The sequence below is a fragment of the Trifolium pratense genome, linkage group LG5 (assembly GCF_020283565.1).
Source record: "Trifolium pratense cultivar HEN17-A07 linkage group LG5, ARS_RC_1.1, whole genome shotgun sequence".
Lineage (NCBI taxonomy): Eukaryota > Viridiplantae > Streptophyta > Magnoliopsida > Fabales > Fabaceae > Trifolium > Trifolium pratense.
Genome location: NC_060063.1, coordinates 43,052,403 through 43,068,952, shown reverse-complemented (window position 1 = coordinate 43,068,952; position 16,550 = coordinate 43,052,403). Strand labels below are relative to the sequence as shown.

General features: G+C 32.9%; 2 protein-coding genes across 2 annotated transcripts; both read right to left on the bottom strand.

The window, feature by feature from the left end:
* Nucleotides 1-1,012: 1,012 nt before the first annotated feature.
* Nucleotides 1,013-10,010, bottom strand: LOC123884527 (guanine nucleotide-binding protein subunit gamma 3-like). Its single transcript, XM_045933641.1, has 5 exons — nucleotides 9,644-10,010; nucleotides 8,683-8,735; nucleotides 8,392-8,436; nucleotides 8,245-8,292; nucleotides 1,013-1,312 (listed from the first exon to the last, which is right to left on the bottom strand). The coding sequence occupies exons 1-5, from the start codon at nucleotides 9,806-9,808 to the stop codon at nucleotides 1,162-1,164; spliced, it is 462 nt and encodes a 153-aa protein (XP_045789597.1). The 5' UTR covers nucleotides 9,809-10,010; the 3' UTR covers nucleotides 1,013-1,161.
* Nucleotides 10,011-10,638: 628 nt separating this feature from the next.
* On the bottom strand, nucleotides 10,639-13,241 carry LOC123884525 (cation/calcium exchanger 4-like). Its single transcript, XM_045933640.1, has one exon. The coding sequence runs from the start codon at nucleotides 12,859-12,861 to the stop codon at nucleotides 10,906-10,908; it is 1,956 nt and encodes a 651-aa protein (XP_045789596.1). The 5' UTR covers nucleotides 12,862-13,241; the 3' UTR covers nucleotides 10,639-10,905.
* Between the last annotated feature and the right edge of the window lie 3,309 nt (nucleotides 13,242-16,550).

The following is a 16,550-nucleotide window of genomic DNA, read 5'->3' as shown; positions in this document are numbered from 1 at the left end:
CACGTCTCTCACTTCAATCCAAATTCATCTTCAACCTTTTCTAAAGTTTTATCTTCAACTTTTCCCTTAAAAAAACAAAGGTTTTATCATAAGAAAATCGGGAAAATTTTTTATTGAAGTTGAACAAAGGTTTTTTTTTCTTTCTAATTTCGGATAAGTTTGTCGTTTCTATATATATATATATATATTGAATTATTCCTCTAGTTCTCAGGGGAAGGGGTCCTGATAATTTAAAGTTAGGTCGCGAGGTTAGGAAAGTCTGAGCAAGAATTGAACTTGAGTTCTCCCAAACGATTCGTTCTAGGGAGAGCTCATTAACCACTTAATAACGTGTTAATCTACAAAACCCAATCTCGTTTAAGCATACCTAAGTTTCATGAATTAAAACTTGTTAAGGGTGAGCACTTGATAACTCAATTTATGTAACGTTTTTAGACTTTTGATATTTGAGTATTATATGCCAAAATGGTGATCATTATATATGTTTTGAGTCATTTTGATGTATTTTTGAGTCTAGGGTTGTAATTTGGAATTCATGTAAATTTGATGTAAAGAGTTAGCTTAAGTGATATCTAGTGTCAAGACAGACCAAAAGAGCAAAAAGTGAAATAGTCCCTGAGCTTGGATGATAACTAGAGTCACGACACTTGATTCCGCACAATCAAGAGTTGCGGTTAGTTAGAACATTGATCAAAGCACCATGTTGGCGAGCGCAAAAGAAATATGATGTTCTAGAATGATATGCTAGATGATGTCTCCTATATGCAGAATTCTACTATCCTAATAATACTATCCAAAAATGGGGAATATGCTTTATTTTTTGGGCTGTCCTTATCCAAATGAAGGTTGGCCCATGATCCAAGACTTTGCCTATTTAAAGAGCCTCTAAACCCTAATTTCAATGTACAATGGAAGGAGGACAGAGAAGAGAGCTGCATTTGGCTACGTCACCATTTCCACCACCACCAAGCTAGTTGTCTACCAATTTGTAATTAATTAGGCTTGATGATATTTACTTTAGATTCATATCAACTTTATTATTGATAAAATGTATAACAATACTTAATAATTCAAATAATTAAAACATAGATCCACATCAACTTTACAAAGAACAGCACAAACAGCATCAAACACATGATATGTGTGCAACAACTTCAGAACTTAGCAACAATTTTTGAAAGTGTAGATGGATTTAGTCTTCAAGCAGCTGCTACCAAAACATTTGGAGTTTGATGATGAACAACATGAACAACAACATTTTGCAATTTTCTTATGAAGAAGGCAACTGCAGGAGCAACATATCCATGGAAGACTGATAACAAAGAAAAATTCAGAAAGTTAGGAAATTTGATGATATTCGTAACATTTATACTATTGCTTATGAGTAACAAATTTAAAAAGATTTAAAGTAATAAGGAGTATTATGTTAGAGAAATAATTAATGTAGGTAAAAATTTGACGAGATCCCATAAATTGGACGACAATGATATTTCTCGAGAGTCATTTGTTCACGATGTATCAACTTAGTAGTAAGAGTTTGACCTTTATATCCTCATGGAATGAAGTTCGAATCATCTCAATCTCGGGACAGTTGTACAATTATAATTAATGTCACTTTAATTAATACTAGTAATATCATACGAGCCATATATATTTAGAATTCAAAGTAAAACTTGTGTCTTGGGAGCGGTTTAGCCGTAAAAGGAATGGCAATGCAAAGGTCTAAAATACTATTTATACTCAAGTTGGCAATGTAACCCTCTAATAATGTGCGTCGAGAGCAAAAACTTGTCTTTTATCAAGGGTTCGAGTACTCCTTATGCTGCCATGATTCATTTGTGTTGTTTTCGGGATTTAAAAACAGTTAAAAATAATTTTTTCAGCCACCGAAGAGATTACTGGGTTGAGTCGCGGACTAGGTCGCTCTCTTTAAGACGTTTCGTGGCACTGCCCAAAATTGTGCAAGCAGACTATCAACCACGCCGTCCCCAGGATAAAACAGCCCAGTTTCAACTGTATACCGATATGCTACTGCACGGTAGAAATCGGTCAAAGAATACACCTTCTTGAATGGTACTACAATACCACTCGAATTGATGCTACGACATCAATCTATTAATCATCGGTGATTCAGTGGTACTACAATACCACTCAGATTGATGCTACAACCTCAATCTATGAATCAACGGAACTACGATACCACATGTGGTACTACAATACCACATGTATTGATGATACTACAATATCTATCAATATAATGACACTGAGGTCATTCCAATATGGTACTAAGACCATTCTTAAATCAAATGGATAATGGTGCAATGACCATTCTTAATTTGATGGAACTAGTGATAATTTTATCACTCATAAACCAAATTAAAAGTAATAAGGTTTCTCTTTTATTCAAAACTTCAACTTATGAAATATTCTAATATACACAAATAATTTCGTTAGAATTAAAAGTCTACCAAGACAATGGAACAAGTTCAATATAGACATATCAAACTTAAAATCTACAAAGAAAATCCATTATATTCAAAACATAATTTAGAATCAAATTTCTTTCTAAATCATCTTTAATTATGAACCTTTATAAAAAAAACACCGTAACATGACCAATAAAACCTTAGATAGCAATGGTTCAATCAGAAGCTTAAAACTTTCATACAATATATATAACACCCCCTTTATTATCATTGTTATTATTAGAATTGGATTAACTCAATTAACCACTCGGGAGCTTACACTCAAAATGCTTCAACATATTAAAATCATTATAGGAATTGGAAAACATATATATATTTTCATAAAGAAAAACAAATTGTTTGATTTTAACTTATTGTCCAATATATGGAACTATAACTATAAGAAAGCATTTAAATAACCTTTCAATGGAAACAATCAAACAAAACAAAGTGGGAGATTAATTACCTTCAGAGGAAAATTGTAGCAACAACTTTGTATGAGCCTTACTGCCATAGTATCTAAATGCAAGGTGATGGAGACTCAGCCATCAATTATCGTTCGTCTATGTTTTTAAGGATAAAAACCTAGTATTTTCTTCTAGCCACTTTTACTTGTTATCCTTCTCACTTCATCTATATTTTTTTTGTAAAAAGGACTCCTTGTTCTATGATATATGGATATCAGCTCAAAAAGAACATAGAAAAAACTCCCTTAGGAAGTCTTAGTGTAGCCATAAAATATAGTTATTCTCCCATAAATTAACGGTTACAAATTGATGGAAAATAAAATCACCATAAATCAAATAAATAATTGTGAGACTTAATATATTTATTTCCTCAAATTACATATTAGTATGCTACAACATACTAGTATGTTCTAGTACCCGATATGGGACTCAATTTTATTTTCAATTCACACATCAATGTGAACTTTGTTCCAACAATCCCCCACTTGAATTTAAAAGAAAATTCCAAAAAATCGTAGGACGCTTCTAAAAGATTGTGCATAAGCAAAGGTGTCTATGACTTGAACCTTTACATAGCAAGTAAGAGCCCGATTTAGTAAGAGTGACACTTGTCTTGAACTCTATCTCGGATTTTTCTCAAACCCGCACACAACCTTTTCTTAAGGTGTATCTTTATAGCCCGTGCTTTAATGGCCCTGCACGTGTATCCCAGTTTCATGAACGCTCTAGGAATTCGCCTCTAAATTCCATAGGAACCGGCCTCAGTTCCACATTCATATAGGTGAGTCTATCAAGAGTACTCCTGAAGCTCGGTACTCCACTCATACAGAGTATAGATCTCATTAAGAGTTTTATTATCTCATCCTTTCGCTTTCAGGAATCATGCTTTTCTTATTTTTTCTTGCATGATCATCTTTAACTCCTCACAACTTGTTATTACCCATTGAACCTATTTCTTGGGATCTCCAGTCATTTAGGTTGGGTTTCCATCATGAGAAATTCATTTAGGCATTAGTCCCATCTTTACAGGTATATTATGGACTTCCACTTTAGCTATTCCTTTCGTCAAAGGATCTGCTAAAAATTTCATCAGTGTGTTCATGTTCCATTCTTACAACACCTTTAGAGACTAGCTATCTCACTGTGTTGTGCTTTCTTTTTATTCGACGTCTTATACCGTTATAATAACGGTTCTCAATTTATGCAATAGCCGCGGTACTATCGCAATGGATCAACACATCTGGCATAGGTTATTCCATAAAGGAATCTCAAATAGCAAGCAACCAATTGCTTCTTCACTAGTTGTGGCTAATGGTATCATTTCAGACTCCATATTGGATTAAGCCAATATATATAGTTTGTTTCTCTGATTTCCAAGATACAGTTTCTCTACTATATATTTCAAATATATAGTCACTAATTGTTTTGGAATCATATAATAATGTATTCCAATCTACATCACTGAATCTTTCAAGAACATCAGAAAATCTATAATAATGTAATATGAGATTCATAGTCATTTTTATCTCATGAATATCTCAATAGCATACCAATGCTAGTTCTTCGGTTTACTAACAAACCGGCACAACAGTACCACGACATATGCAATGCTACGACATATAATGCCGGGTCAAGTACAATTAGTGACATATTGAATGTCAATAATGCTTTCATATTCTGATTGTATTACACTTTCAACAGTGCTCCTCCATAGTTTTTAAACTAGGATCATATAGTATGCAAACAAGTTTGCTTCCGTAAATATATTTCTTTAAAACTTTCTCATCATAGTGAGATTGATTTAAGGAAATTCGCATTCATGAATCAGTAATCTCAATATCCAAGATTACATTTACTTCGAAAATCATTTGACAATCATCAAATTGTCAAACTTTTCATGTCATTTCATATGGCTTGTTTAAGACTCTACAAAGTCTTATCCAACTTATCGACTTTAGTTTTCATGCCCATGAGTTGAAAAAAAAAATATTTAGGTTGTTCCATAAAAAATTCTTCTTCCAATTCACTATTTAAAAAAGTAATTATAACATCCATTTGGCCTTATGGATATTATTCTTGTAATTGGAGAAAACATGTTGAAAAGATATATATTTGTTTTCATTTCTAAAATTTATTTATAATCATTCAATTTGTACTCATGAGGCAAGTCTACTAAATGTCAAGTCTTATTAGACAATAGATAATTCATCTCATTTTTTACGGCTACCACCATAAATCAACATAGAGAATCTATCTCATCATTTACGGCTACAACCATAAATCAGCATCCAAGAAAGACAGTTTCTTGGAGGTTCGTTGGATCCTTTTCTAATCTATAAACCATGTAATCAGGTTCATACTTTTTAGCAACTTTTGCTATCTTACCTCTTCGAGGTTCTATTACATCTTGTTCGATGTTCTCATTACAACTTCTGATCACTGGAATGTGACCAGGTACAATGCCCCCACCAGAGCCCCCACTATTTCTCAATTTTAAAGAGAAATTCATTTTCATAGAAATCATTTTTTTGATTCTATGACCATTTTAGCATTTAGGCAACAACCTATAAGCTTTGATGTTAATTGTGTATCAACAAATACACATTCATAAGCTCTACTAGTGAGTTAAACTCTCTTGAAGTTGAGAATTTGAACCTACGTCAAATTACTCCAAGTTCAAAAAATAAGACAAGTTAAATTGTTTTTTCTACAAAATTTCACAAGTGAATTTTGTTCTTGCACTTAGGCACTCTATTTAGCACAAAACAATCAGTTAATTGAATTCCCCCACTAATGAGATGCAATGCCGAAATTAAACATGACTGTAACAACTAGCTCGGTAAAAGGTTCTTTATTTTTATTTTATTTTTCTTTACCGTTCAACTCAAAAGAGTAAGTTGTAGTTGTTTCATGTATAATTTCATTCTCATTAAAAAATGTGGGAATCATATTTTGTGCCTTAACAAAATGAAGTTACTTGACTTTCTTATTGAACTAATTTTCCATTTCAATTCCAAAGAATTGAAACATGTCAAGAACATCATTTATCACTTTTATTTTCCATAAGATTTATGAAAAATAATCTCAACATTCATCAACAAAAGTGATGAGTATCTTTTTCTGTTTCTAGTGTTGTTGTTCAAGACAACAAGCACTTCGTTATTTTTCTGATCTTGCTTTACAACTTTTTTTTTCAAAAGAAGACAAGTTATCAGACTTTCAAGTGCATCTTTTTTAGACTTTTTATCATTTTTAAACTTGCTCAATTATTTCAAATACAATTGAAATATAATCCTTCAACACGTTAGCAACTCTTTTATTGTTCTAAAAATATGATTTATTTTGTTGCTAATGTTCGAAGTGATTCCCTTTAAACCAAAATGGTTTGCCATAGTCAGCGACATAATAATATGAACCAGTAATTTCTTCGGTAGTCATGGCAGAAAGAAACGTCTTAAAATTGTTGTTTTCGGGATTTAAAAACAGTTAAAAATAATTTTTTCAGCCACCGAAGAGATTACTGGGTTGAGTCGCGGACTAGGTCGCTCTCTTTAAGACGTTTCGTGGCACTGCCCAAAATTGTGCAAGCAGACTATCAACCACGCCGTCCCCAGGATAAAACAGCCCAGTTTCAACTGTATACCGATATGCTACTGCACGGTAGAAATCGGTCAAAGAATACACCTTCTTGAATGGTACTACAATACCACTCGAATTGATGCTACGACATCAATCTATTAATCATCGGTGATTCAGTGGTACTACAATACCACTCAGATTGATGCTACAACCTCAATCTATGAATCAACGGAACTACGATACCACATGTGGTACTACAATACCACATGTATTGATGATACTACAACATCTATCAATATAATGACACTGAGGTCATTCCAATATGGTACTAAGACCATTCTTAAATCAAATGGATAATGGTGCAATGACCATTCTTAATTTGATGGAACTAGTGATAATTTTATCACTCATAAACCAAATTAAAAGTAATAAGGTTTCTCTTTTATTCAAAACTTCAACTTATGAAATATTCTAATATACACAAATAATTTCGTTAGAATTAAAAGTCTACCAAGACAATGGAACAAGTTCAATATAGACATATCAAACTTAAAATCTACAAAGAAAATCCATTATATTCAAAACATAATTTAGAATCAAATTTCTTTCTAAATCATCTTTAATTATGAACCTTTATAAAAAAAACACCGTAACATGACCAATAAAACCTTAGATAGCAATGGTTCAATCAGAAGCTTAAAACTTTCATACAATATATATAACACCCCCTTTATTATCATTGTTATTATTAGAATTGGATTAACTCAATTAACCACTCGGGAGCTTACACTCAAAATGCTTCAACATATTAAAATCATTATAGGAATTGGAAAACATATATATATTTGTGCGTGTATGTTTTCATAAAGAAAAACAAATTGTTTGATTTTAACTTATTGTCCAATATATGGAACTATAACTATAAGAAAGCATTTAAATAACCTTTCAATGGAAACAATCAAACAAAACAAAGTGGGAGATTAATTACCTTCAGAGGAAAATTGTAGCAACAACTTTGTATGAGCCTTACTGCCATAGTATCTAAATGCAAGGTGATGGAGACTCAGCCATCAATTATCGTTCGTCTATGTTTTTAAGGATAAAAACCTAGTATTTTCTTCTAGCCACTTTTACTTGTTATCCTTCTCACTTCATCTATATTTTTTTTGTAAAAAGGACTCCTTGTTCTATGATATATGGATATCAGCTCAAAAAGAACATAGAAAAAACTCCCTTAGGAAGTCTTAGTGTAGCCATAAAATATAATTATTCTCCCATAAATTAACGGTTACAAATTGATGGAAAATAAAATCACCATAAATCAAATAAATAATTGTGAGACTTAATATATTTATTTCCTCAAATTACATATTAGTATGCTACAACATACTAGTATGTTCTAGTACCCGATATGGGACTCAATTTTATTTTCAATTCACACATCAATGTGAACTTTGTTCCAACAATCCCCCACTTGAATTTAAAAGAAAATTCCAAAAAATCGTAGGACGCTTCTAAAAGATTGTGCATAAGCAAAGGTGTTGCTTATATAAAAACAATCTTAATAATAATATCCTCATAAGAGTCATGTATTTATAAAAATCAATTTTTATAAAAACTTAAACAATGCTAGCAAGAGGATCTTCAACTTGTGCTATTTATGATAAGCAACAACTTTAACATGATTAATTTGAAATGAAAGCATGTGAAAGAAATACTTCAAAATGAAGTACCTTATTTGCTTCCCGAAGTAATGTGATTCAGAGATTGTGTGCTTTCCTCTGTACATCAGATGCAGTAGTAATTATTTATTTAAGATTTGTGAATTAAATAATTAATACTCTAATCTACCGATTAAGAGAAAAGTTAAAAATTCATACGTGAGTGTGAAGGGATCTGAAATAGAGCCTACAAAGGAATCAAGCCTGTTGACCAAAATGTTGATTTTCAAATTAGCATAATTATAACATATTAGTATATACTATCTCTGGTCCTTTTTATAAAAAATAATTGATTTTTTAGATTCATTGAATAACTAATGTATCTGATTTATAATATATACGTTAAATACTTTAAATATACAATGAATCTAAAAAGTGAATATTGTTTCTTATAAAAATGACCAGAAGAGTAATATATAGTAATTACATATGAAAGGGTGGAGGGCTTACTCTTTGCAGCATCTAGAAGCTGGGTGGAGGCCTTCTAGTGAAGTTAACTCTTCCTATGAGCAATATACATGAAACAGTGAAAATTTGTCTCATTTGTTCAATAAAATGGTATAGCTTCTGATGAAGAAATTAAGAAATTACTTTATGTATTTAACTCAACCAAATCACAAATGTCATATATATTATATTAAGTTACCAAAAGTATTATTGTATCAATAAAAGTTATGTGATGAGGATTATATAAAGTGAACATCTCAGCTGAGGGTCATTACTATGACTATAATTTAAATCAAACTTCATGAAAAATAAATCACTTATGATGCTTCTTGCACCAGCAAATTAAATCAAAATGTTCATGAGACTTAGAAGGAATAGAAAAATCTAGGCTAAATTTACGTTTACTTCCTATGTTTATTTTAGGTTTTATGTTGATCACTTGATCCATTATGTTTAAATTTTTTTTAAGTTGGTCAATTACAATATTAACGTCACAATAAGTTAGTCTTTTTAGTCAAATTTCTATTTAAAGCGTCCATGTGGCTAACAAATACGCACACATGGATAACTTTGGGGTGTCACACGGGTGTTTTAGACAGATTTAACTTAATTTATAACGTAAGGACAAACTTCTAATGACATTTGTAACACAAGGAACCAACTTGAAGCGAAAGCTAGATATGGCACCGACACAAAAACATCGTTAATAATTTGAGAAAATAGAAGTCATTGCATATAATCACAAGTGCTAGTATTGTGTCGGGTGTCCGACACGGACAAGTGTCATGTCACACACTCAAGACAAACCATCAATATATAGTGTAGGTGCTAGGAAGAATGATATCTTAAGTCTGCAATCTGCATAATGAGTTATAGAAATCCTTTAATGCTAATGAGTTTCTCAAGTTGGCACAAAAGATAAGCACTTTGGATAGCAAATGGAAAAGATTAATCTTAGACATACCTGAAGCAAACCAATTTCTCTCTCCAAAACTTGAATCTTAACCAACTGCTTCCTCTTCCCATGAAAATCAACAAACCCTGGAAGTGGAGACTTAGGACTCATTAGTTTCTCTATTGAAGGTTTTGGTGTTAAGGACATAGAAGAAAAGTTGTATTCACCATCCATTTGAAATTTCTACAGTGGCTATGGCTAAAGAGTAAAAAAAAAAAATGAAACTTGATGTTTTTTTAGTTGAAAGTTGGAAACTTGAGAAATGGGTTAACTTTGTACTTTGCATATGAGCACTTGAAAGTGACAAGAGGGTAACAAAGCACACGTGACTGTCACACTGGAAAGTGGAAACTGTAAAAGAAAAGAGTTTTCAGATTTTGCTTTTTTTGTTTTTCTTTTTTTGTCCAAAGAAGAAGGGTTGGAAAAAATCTGAGAATAGAGGGACAAGTAGTCAAATTGTGAATTATTAAATGGTAAAATTGTTATTTTTAGATGAAAGTGTGAAGTGTCAGAGATTCTCTGCAGTATCGAAGTTGCTGAAAGATGTAATGTGACAAGCAACACTAAATAGAGCCATGAAAATGGTTTGTCTTCTATATAGAACAATTCTTCATAGCCCATTAATTTATTATAGAAAAAGGTAAAACTATAATCAATGGTTTCAGCATACTCTTTATGAGGAGCATGCTTGTGTAGATATGCTTGCAAAATGAAGAGCTAATTTTTTAGAACCTCTTGTTTTGGTTCAGGAGCTATTTCCTAATTCATCCTCTGCTAATTTAAGAGTGTCCTTCTTAAAGACAGCTTCCTTTCTTTATGCTAAAGGCCAAAGCAAAAGTAAACACAAATTTTTAGACAGCTGAAATAGCAAATGTCCTAAGGAATTTTGTTATTGTTATTCAGTTCGGTTTTAGTTCACTTTTTCAATAGAATGCCAACATGTTAGTATATAAAATATAAACAAGTAATGTGTATAAATATAAGATAACAGATTAATCACAACAGAATGCTAGAATGCTGAAGCCATTTTTATTTTTATTCAATCTGGTTTGGTAAGTGGTAAGCTTATCTATATTCAACAAAATGTTTGGATATACAACAATGACATCTTCAACTGGACCAGTAACTCATTCATGCTATACATCGAGAGCATTTTTTTCTTTCCAGAATTTCTGTTGTCCTATATATCAGCTATCTGCACGACAGAAATTACAGTATAGTTCATGGCCAAAAAGAACTAGAAAGAATGACCATTATCAATCGTGAAAAGACTAACTTAAACCAGCCATTGTTATTATCCCCATAGAAGTACAGACTCTGAAAGAAAGAAATAGCATATAAAGGCCAATGAGACCCATTCCTAACATTTTGCTGGGTTGCATGTTGTTGCGCGGTAAAACAACAAGTGACCATAGAAGTCCTGTGATAAGAAATCCCATGGTGTAAAATAAGCTACCGTCTTCAGGCACCACGTACAGAGAAGGTTTCTTTGAAACTGCACCAAGCAGCAACGAGACCCCCAAACCAACAAGTGTGTTGAACATAGGACCTGCAAAGCATCCAGATAAAGCTATCTGAACTCCATCATGCCCATCCAATGCCAATGCAACATTTGACATTAAATCTCCCATTGAATTTCCCCATGCTAATACAGTTAATCCCAGAATTGATGGATTAATTCCGAAAATTACACCAAATGCTACTAACAGAGCCACAAGTTCATTTGCTATTATGTAGAACCACACTATGCTCATAACAAATCCTCCAAGAACCCAGGGAATCAAATGATGAGACGGCGGACGATTAGATTCTGTGTATTTGTATGCAAGAACACCAAGGGTGCATCCAACAGAAATACCAAAACAATAAGCAAGCATAATACTTGTAGAACTCACATTATCTTGGGTGCTCCACAAAAAGGCCAAGAGAATGGGAGCCAATGAAGCACTGGCTATACCGATCGGCTTCGACCAATCTTCCTCGTTAACCATTGGAATTGTTAGGCGTCTAGGAATTGCAAGTGGCATCTCCATGAGTAAAAAGAGCTTCGATACAGTGAACGACAACCTGGTGTTTTCCGTGGATCCATCACTCCATCCCCAAGGCCTATCATCTTCTAAAAAACTGATTTTACTTGTCGGGTTTGAATATATTGCCACATTTGAAGACCACATCCATTGAGGCAAGGAAGGAGGGAGACGGGGAGGATCACTCTCAATGTCTAAGTCAAGCAAAGAGCTATATATACTAGTATCCTCTTCACAACCAATCGAGAACACACTTCCTTGGACAGGAAGCATAGGTGTCACGGCATCCAATTTCAACCTCCGTGCATGTTTCCGCAATATCTCATTGGCAGCAACAATGAATGCATAAACAACATAAATCGATACAAACACAATTGCTGCCCCAATACCAATCTTACCAACAAACAAAATCAAAAGCAGTGAAAAAAGAGTGAACAGAAAGAAACTCAGATCCCGTATAAAGCACCGTTGATCAATTTGAACATCCCTCTCTGCAACACAAAGAGAAACAGTTCCAACAACAACAGTTGTAACAAAAAGAGCACCACCTAACACACTGTTAAGACCAACTTCACCGGTATCAGTCCCAACAAACGAAGCTATACTAGCAAACACATCCGGCGCCCCATTCCCAAGTGGAAGCAACACAACGCCAGCAACAGTTGGAGGCAATTTCAACAGCGTTGAGAGATGCTCAAGCGAAGGACAAAAATAATCCGCAGCAGTATTCCCCAAGAGATAAAACAAAGCAGCAAGCCAAACACCCAATACTAGATAACCAAGAACCCTAAAATTTTGACATTTACAATAGAAAAACCTCAAGTAATCAATATACCCTTCAGAAGTGCAATGAGGATTGACCTTTAAGAATTCACAAGAACTACCATAACCATCATGATGAAGCAATCCAAAACACAATCCACGCTTATTAACAACCAAATCTTTGTCATCATCTATAGTTGAAGTGTTAGCACTAATCTCAGCCAATCTACGGTGAATCACAGAAACCCCATCTTTCAAAATCGAATTTTGAGATAAACCATTATGATTAACCAAATATGCAGATTGTCTAAGAAGTGGGTTACGAATTATATCTTCCCTATTGTAAAAAAAGAAGAACACAACCATAACACACAAACAATTGAAAACCCCATGAATTTTTTTGCTTCTTAATCCCAATAACCCATTCAGAGCCTTCATTTTTATCAACGCGATTATAGTTCGCGAATGGAATCTAGCTCACAATTAGTTGAAAATCGTTTAGGGTTTCGGTTGCTTGAAGGCGAAACGAAACCCTAAAATTTCAAATAGAGACAATTTGAAGTGGAATTTGATGGGGAAAATTTTGCATTAGAAATAATTGGCGTGGAAATTGAGGAATGGTGAAACTTACCTGATGAATTATAGAAGAAAAATATCGATCGGTTTTAGGGTTTTGGATCGTTGATTTGGGTGTTTTGAGCTGTTGAATTGAATTTACACGAAGAAGTTGATTTGGGAGTACAACGATAACTGTTTGGTATATGATTTGGAATTTTCATTCAAAGACTCACACGTCAAATTTTGGTTGTTTTCTTCCTAATTTTGGCTCTTTTTTTTTTCTTTCTTTCATTTATTTATTTATTTATTATTATTAAAAAATAAAAAAAAAACAGAAAAAAGTATTGACCCATAATGAATTTGTTTATTTTGTTATCTTAAAATACTCAATTTCACTTGTTTATTAGTACTAGATTAATTAATGTAATTTTGTTAACTACTTTGGTTTTTGTTTTTCACATAAATTTATTTAATCAGTATAACTGTCTCATGTGTCACAAAATCCGTTGGAAATATAATTTGAGTTATTTTTATTTTTCAATCAATTTTTTTCATAAGTAAGAAATAGTGATTAATTTTTTTATCACTTCTTTAAAATGTTCAACTCTCTTACCAATTATAATAATCTATTGTTGGTACCGATAATTGTAAACAATGTGATAAACATGTACATCATTTATCATTCGCACATACAACTGTGAGGTTTCATGATTGAACTCAGATAATGTTCAGTCTAACAATATCGATAATTTTTAATCGAGTTAAAATGTTATGGACCACTAAGGCTGGTGTAGATCCCAAAAAGTATATATGAATCCACGGCTTAATCTGGACCCCCCAATCTCAATCAAAGGGTGGTCTGGATAAGGCGCAACCGTCTAATCACATCTCGCACACGACACTATTGATTATGGGCGATCTATAGTCCGGCCAGCGGGGGCATTTGCCTAGGGCAGGCTCTAGTAATTTTTTTTTGTATTTTAGGAGTTAGTTTAGAGCAAACCTGAGATTTTTAGGGGTTAGTTTAAAGAAAAACTTTTTTTTTTTATTTAAAACTGAAATATTTTAATACAAAACTGAAATTTTTGTTTAAAACTGAGATTTTACCAGACTTTATAAATTTTCTTCCTCCGCCATTGCTAGCAAACACCAATTTAATTAGGAGGCAACTCCACAAGAGAATAAATATGTGTATAAGGTGTCATACAAGCTAAAACATTGAGCTACTCCCTTTTATTGCCAGTAAAGGAAGGTGAGATGAATGATTTACTACAAGCTATCAATTGGATTAAGGAATGGGACTCGACAATGTCATATTTGAGTTAGAGATACTAAAGTGATGTTTTCTCTTCCCCCTCCCATGAATCTTTTATACTTCCCAATATTCTAATTTTGTCCTTGTAAAAAAATTCGGTTTGTAGAAACCGAATTTTTTCTAGTGCAAATTCAGAGTAAATTTCGGTTTTTAGAAACCGAAATTTGTTTTCAAGGCAAAAAAAAACTTCGGTTTCTACGAACCGAAGTTTTTTCAAGGGCAAAATTGGAAACTCAGGGGGATAAAAGATTCACGGGGGTGGGGAGAGAAAACATCTACTAAAGTGGTATTTGATAGTTTTAATAATCCTTCCCATGATTTATTAACTTTGACTTTATTATTAGATATTGTATTTTTCGTTGGTTGAATTTTCTGAAATGAATTCACTTATCTCATACATTTCATGGAGGCCCATATCAGTTTTTTGGTTATTGAGGCCCATATTGTTTAGTCCACTAGTAACTCACCTATTACTAATAAGGGAGTTATTTTTACCGTCCTACTGATTACCCAAACACTGTCTGCGACTTAAGTAACAGACAGCTTTTTTTTTTTTCCAAAATTTCTGATTTTTACACATCCGCTACTTAGCGGATGTGTAAAAATAGGGCGCGCGAGTAAAAATAGGGCGAGCAAGTAGGGTGACAAAAATAGCTCCCTACTAACAATTGTAGAAAATGTTGTTTCCTCTTGATGAACTCTTCTTGTAACTATTTTTTATTTCTTGTAAAGACTTATTGATATTCAATTGAAGAGTTGCTCTCTTTTCTATATACAGGTCAATTTGGACCGATGAGTAAATAACTTTAGTGTATTTGTTCCTCTACTCTCTTTAACTTTATTCTTTGGATTTTTTTATAAGCAAATTTTATATAATATATATTAAAGATAACACATCAACGAAAGGTAGACGGATAACAACTTGCGTCACTAAACGTTTTTTTATAGTATAAAAGCAATTATTTGAAAAAACTAAATCCATAGACTATGGAACATAACATTGCTATGCATACCCTTTGAACACTTTTCAAAAGGTCCACAACCTCTGGTACTAGCTAGGAAGCCAAAAGTGTCAAATGCAAATGTAAACGCATGTTGATTGTCAAAATACGTTTTCTCATGTTTGACTATTTTGCTTAAAGCAGTTTTGAGAGTTGTCCGTTCCATAGTAAAATCACCAACCTCCGGTCCCACATGTAGGAAAACTCTAGTCAAATCCACAAAGCAAGTTTCCCTCCTACCTATCCATACACCAGAACATCCGTTGGACGAAGTGTCGTTCCTTTTTGCGGATCAGTCAAGAAGTTCACCAACGCCTCTTTCTTCACATAAAGTTCCGCACACCTTAAAATATACTCCATCTAGTCCTATATATAAGAAAATTTTTACTTTTTAGATTCATTACAGAAAAAATGTATCTGGACTATAATATTGTCTAGATACATCAATTCTACAAATGAATCTAGAAACTAAATTTTTTCTTATATATAGCATCAGATGAAGTATAAAAGAACATCCTTAACCAAGTCATGTCTGTATTTGAAGCTTAAAAGCTATGAGCTGTATACTCCACAAAAGTTTCTAGGCACGCATTACGACAAACAAAATAAACCTCATCATTAGGCGATAATAAAATCATAAGTCGATATCTAAGAATAATACGATACTCTACGGACAAACCTCATCCTTAAAAAATAATGTACCGATTGTGTTGTTTCATTTTACATATGAGGTCTAAAGTTGTTCCAGATGCAAACAATGAAACAATGGCTCAGTTTAATTGTCAATCTTTGTTGATTTTCACAACATGTGGTTGGTCAAATTTACAATATTCTATGTTTTCAATAATGTTTTTCACATTAGTGTTTTCCCCACGGATATATGTTTCAATAGTTAGTGACTTAGTTGTAAGTTGTAACCAAAAAAAGTTAGTGACTTAATTAGTTCATTCAATTTATGCATAATTAATTAACTTACTATTTAATTGTTTATTGACAAATAGTGAAAATTAACTTACTGTATTTAGTAAGATTCTTGACTTCCTTTTTTCTTGGATATCACATAACATTAGAAGTGAACATGTCATTCTCTACTGTGCCTGAAAGCAAGGTTCATCTCAACTCTCAAGCCTTATCTCTTTATATAGTTTATACTTTATAGTAAATAAATAGACCCTATTTGTGTCCCTGTGAGCTTAGCTCAGTTGGTAGGGATATCACACTATATGTGCAGGAGTCCGGGTTCGAACCCGGGA